This window comes from Fibroporia radiculosa, assembly GCF_000313525.1.
Source record: "Fibroporia radiculosa TFFH 294 genomic supercontigs, scaffold9106, whole genome shotgun sequence".
NCBI classification, from domain to species: domain Eukaryota; kingdom Fungi; phylum Basidiomycota; class Agaricomycetes; order Polyporales; family Fibroporiaceae; genus Fibroporia; species Fibroporia radiculosa.
Window position 1 is genome coordinate 133 of NW_012132946.1, and position 5233 is coordinate 5365.

At 50.8% G+C, this 5233-nt stretch overlaps 2 protein-coding genes across 2 annotated transcripts; both read right to left on the reverse strand.

Moving 5' to 3' along the window:
• Positions 1 to 1022: 1022 nt before the first annotated feature.
• FIBRA_09103 (uncharacterized protein) lies at positions 1023 to 2361 on the reverse strand (the record flags this gene model as incomplete). Its single annotated transcript, XM_012321434.1, has 6 exons — positions 1023 to 1404; positions 1465 to 1480; positions 1540 to 1776; positions 1830 to 2060; positions 2114 to 2224; positions 2277 to 2361. 6 exons carry the CDS (start codon positions 2359 to 2361, stop codon positions 1023 to 1025), a joined length of 1062 nt encoding a protein of 353 aa, XP_012176824.1.
• A 748-nt stretch (positions 2362 to 3109) lies between these two features.
• On the reverse strand, positions 3110 to 4876 carry FIBRA_09104 (uncharacterized protein; the record flags this gene model as incomplete). The annotated part of the gene is made up of 4 exons (XM_012321435.1): positions 3110 to 3197; positions 3250 to 3652; positions 3705 to 4721; positions 4774 to 4876. 4 exons carry the CDS (start codon positions 4874 to 4876, stop codon positions 3110 to 3112), a joined length of 1611 nt encoding a protein of 536 aa, XP_012176825.1.
• Between the last annotated feature and the right edge of the window lie 357 nt (positions 4877 to 5233).

Below are 5233 nucleotides of genomic sequence, written 5' to 3' on the forward strand. Positions count from 1 at the left end.
TACCGCAGCGGCCGTCGACATCTCATGCGGCGATGCCGGTGCCGGGGTCGATTGGTGCGTCGCTTTCCACGTCGACGTCGAGCACGGCGAGCGGGGTGGGGAGCCCTGCCCCGAGCACAAATGGCGCGAAGAAGCGCGCGATGAAGAAGCTGAGCTTTACAGCGCCCATGCTTGGGTTTGGACGCAGGGACAAGGATCGCCATAGGGATAGAGAGGTACCGCCACCGGGCTCATATGTGACTAGCAGATGACCGGACCACCAACATTTTCACGGACACGCCTGGTGCGGGGCCAGTATGCACTCCCGCATTCGTAGCAAGAGCCAAGCCCGCCGATCTGCTGCCTGGCATGGACAGTGCTTGTATGTGTGCGTGCTGCGTTTCGCTCTAGATCAGATCTGCCGCTTTCACTCTATGTTTATCGCTTTCGCATTTGTGTTTACCCTTTTACCCGGCGTGTGATGGTCTGCTGTCCGCGTGGACGTTGGTTCTTGTGTGCCCGGGGGCGGCAGCGGCTTGGATGCATTGCCCTCATTCACATATTCACCTTACACTTTCATATATCTACAGCACGATGTACGTATATCCAACTGCATAACTGGCATAATGAATTCTCGACTGACAGTGCTGGCGTGTGCCGTCGCAATAGTTGAGAGGCTATGTGTTCTAGGACGGAGGCAAATCAGTATGTATACGTGACTTCAAACAGCTCTTGCTTCACCAACTGAGTATGTGCGAGTTACTTACTGCTTCAATCGGCGCCCTTAATTTTCTGCCGCTCAAGGTTGCCTATCTCTATTGTTGTCCTAGATAGTGGAGTTTCTAACATGATAACGGCCCAGCACAACTATTCCAGTGCACTGTTTCAATCAGTCATGATCAAACCGAGAACTCCCTGTCATACTTCATCGTATCTATTCCCATTGCAGATGGTATAACTGCGATCAGTAGAGAAGAGAGCTATAACGCATATCGATGTTTTCGGGAGCCACCACTTCAGTCTCCCAGCCCTCTCAACGATCACTATTCGCCCTTCCACTCGCTAAGAGGTATGCAGCTATCGGACCAGGCGTAGATAAATCCTTCTGGGAATCGCGGGCAACGCATGCCAACGGTATCAATCGCCACTCCGAGTGCTTTCACGTCCTCGTCCTTGAGCTGGATCTCCCCACCCTTCGCATTCTCCTCGAGGCGCTGGACAGATCGTGTCCCAGGGATAGGAACGAAGTCGGGGTGCTGTGCGAGGATCCAGGCAAGCGTCACTTGTGATGAGGTCGCGTTGTACTTTGCGGCCACGTCACTGAATCTGTCGACAAGCTCTAGCACTTTGGGGAAGTTTTCCTCGCTGAAGCGGGGTAGCATCAGTCGGAGATCGTCTTGCGCAAAGTCTTTAGGGGATTTGTATCTTCGTACAATGAAGAACCAGAGTCAAATCTAGTTTCTTTCCGGAACATAAATAACTCACTTTCCGCTCATGACACCTAGATCAGGGGAAAAGGGTGAGTGCGACAGTTCATATTACCACCAAGAGACGTCCTACCTTGTCCTAGAGGGCAGTATGCGACAATGCCGACGCCGAGCTCACGCGCAGCTGCGACAAATCCAGATGTCTCAATTCCCAGCTCGAGCGGGCTGTATTCCATCTGGACAGCAATGATCTTTTCCCCAACACCCGGGACGGCTCTGGCGCGCCGCAGGACATCGATGCTACACTCGCTCAAGCCAAGATACTTGATCTTGCCGCTCTCGATGTACGGGCGCAGAGTCTCTAGCACGACTGTTGCACACTGTCAGCACTGATAGTACTTCCAGCGGCTCGAGCGAACGCACCTTCGATGGGGACCTCGCTGTCGACACGATGCTGATAGTAGAGATCGATCCATTCCGTCTGCAACTCCTTGAGGGAGTTCTCGAGTTGACGCTTGATATACGAGGGCTTGCTATTGGATTTATACTTGTTCTCGGCACCCGGAGTCGTGTCGAACGATCCGAATTTTGTCGCAAGGAATATCTCGGCGCGACGTCCGGTGTCCTTGAACCATTTCCCCAGTATCTCCTCGGCTATACCGAACTTTATGTGTATCGTGATGGGTGGAATGTAAATGAGCACGCACAGTTCCCATAGACGTCGGCAGTGTCCCAGAAGGTCAGGCCGCGATCGGCAGCGCAGGTGAGTGCTTTCATAGTCTCCTGTTCATCAGTCTTGCCATACCAGGCTCCTATGCCTGTTCTCTGCTCTCAAAAGGTGTGCAGGCGGTATCATGAAATAAAACGTACCCATAGCACCATAACCAACGGCACTGACCGTGGGTCCATTGCGACCGAGTTGTCGAGTGGGGTACTTGGCTATAGCTTTGCTCATTTAACTGGGCAATAGTTCGAAGGGTGCGATAAAGACACTGCCATCTGGAACGCGTCTGTGCTTTATATCCCAACGGCAACAGCGCCGCGAGTTCCACGCAAAACGATGGCGGACCTGGGGCGCGTGGGCGGGACCAGCATCTCGGAGTTGGTTGCTGCCAAGATACCGACCATTGCTAAGTCATCTCGGGGCGGGCTGTGGATGCACACCAAGATGCGACACCAAGTGAGTAAAGAAATCTGTGGTGAAGAATATTGTCATACTTTTTGTTCTGGATTTCCCTTTCAAGTACGAGTGTTTGATATTAATGTCCCTCGCCCACCTCGGGCCGTTTGGGGAGAATTATGCACTTCGAACTACTTACAAGACATTGGGTGAATTGTATAAAGACGAGTCGGAGCGAGCCCGAACACTTAGTACTGTACATACCCCACAGTAGAATCCGATCGGCGTGAGCCCGAGACGAGCCCGAGATGCACGTGCTCGCCGAGCGTCAGCGCGGTACCGTGGCATGGGCAAATATGCAGTGGCGAGTGACTAGGATTTTGTTGTTCCGAGCTTGCGCTAGGTTTCGTCATGGGCTGCTGCTGCACCCCGCCAACCCGGCGTGCAGTGGCTCTAGGCTCGTCGTCGTACACCATCTCATTCATCTGATTCCCACTGTCCTAAAGATTAAGCTGAACGTTTATTCAGAACACCCAGCCGTATCGACACCCTCTTCCTGCGGTATGCAATATTCTCCACGGATTCACTGTCTATCCATAGATTCCATTGGACGTGGCACTATCATCGTCCGTTTTATTCTATCATGGGCAGGCGGTATCTTCAAAAGTGTACTGAAGGTACCAATGTAAGGATGCTCAAGTAAATCTAATCGTATCAACGCACCTCAGACGCCCACCTCCGTCGAGCCGAGAAAACAGGAATGAAATTTGTTTGAACCAGTATTCCTGCTCTTTGCGACCAAGGAGGGACGCAGCACCGTCTGGGAAGAAGTCATCATCGATTTCGATGTGGAATCTCTTGAAACAAGGGTACCGAGGCCCAGCCAAGAGTTCATCAATGCGCTCACACAACTCGTTATCCAGGGTAGGCGAGCTTGGCAAAGCATCTATGATATCACCATGTCTGCGATCCAGTATCAGGGACACTTCAGAAAGTCTGGCCCCGTCTGGAATTGTTGAAAGGAACGTATAGAGAGAGCCAAGGTTCAAATTTCCATCTTCATTGAGAGATAGACGGAGCACGACCACCTCCAGCACAGCATTGTGCTGAAAATTGAGTTCATTCTCTTGAAATTCGAAATTAATATCGGCAGAAATCACAGGCTATGAACGACGCACCCAATGTTCCCCAGTCATTGCGATCACGAACATCAAGGTGGAGATCAAACGCAGCGAGCGATGGAGCGGCGGACTGTAGAATGTTCCAGAAGTCCCCATATGGGGCTTGAGGGCGAACAATGGTGAGATGGTTCAATGCTCTGCCTAGCGTTGTCGAAGTGAAAAAGTCGACAATGTCGTAGCAAGTATGATCGATCTCGAGACGCGCGGTAGAGTTGGGTGGTATGAGAAGTAAACGTCGTTCAAAGCCATGAGAGATGAAATGCAACGATTTACATTTGAGGTGGATGAGGCTGGGGAGTGCACATACAAGTCTGCCGAAAACGAGAAGCGAGGGTATTGTCACTTGGATGAGTGAAAGATAGGTGACAGAAGTAAATATCGTCAGGTAACGATATGTGTCAATGTATGGCCGAGGGAGTAGTGCCGGGTCGAGAATAAGTCGATTTTCCTTAGGGGGCCGTCCAATCGACGCTCCTGCCAGATAACGTCTACTTTGAAGGGTTGGTTGCACGGGATTGATGACTAGACTCTGCACCCGCGTGAAATGGCAAGGCATCGTAACAGCAAATTGCCAAAAGGCATCAGGCGCACGAAAAACGACGTCCTGTATGCTTTCCCGAATATCCTTTCTAGCCTTCAGCAGACGCATGATTCGGCATACCATCCGTATATCGTGAAACTCTAAGCCTTTACGGAAAGATTGGAAGAAGTTGTCTTCACACCTTGGACGCCAGTCTCGACAAACGAGCGCATATGCTTGCCACTGTCCTACTTGATGCGGGAGAAGATCGAGAGTGAGATAATCTATAACTTTGTGCCAAAGTTCAAGCGGCAACGCCTTGACAGCAACAGTGGCTTGAATTGGTTTTGTGGGTGGCTGAAACACTAATCCGCGTACAATAGAATGGACACGCTGGTCAAACCACTTATGTGTTGGTTTCTCCACATGATCAGGCCATGGAATCGGCTTATGTCCTGCTGGATATGTGGGGCTCTTGGACAGTGCTACTAAAGCTAGCTTTAGGTGAGCACTGCCAATAGCTCAGTAGTTGTTAGCAGCACTTACTGGACGGCACCACTTGCGATGGCAAGACAGACGACGTCGGTGAATAGCTAGAAGCTGATTCTGGTGTCCCCATCATCTCTTGATATCCCCGCAGGGGAGACATAGATGTCTAGGGGGACAACCTACTGCGTGGTCGTACCTGTGAATATCGATCATCTTAATGCTGTATGCTTAAGTAGTATTTCTTTACTGAAGCGCTCACTCTTATCGTGTGGTCCTTCGACCGTTCACGGAGGTAATATCTGCTCGGGACTGGATTCGATGAATAGGTCAAGATAACGACATCGGTGAAGTTCCGACCTGCAATTGTAGACAACACAGAATGTAATTGGTGTTCAAGTTCTTCCCCTTCACACGTTATGTCCACAGGATGTAATATCTGCACAGGTCCCGTGGGATTCACAGGAAATTATCTGCGCTTTGAGGGTTTAGAAACTAAGTTCAACAGAAGCCAATACTT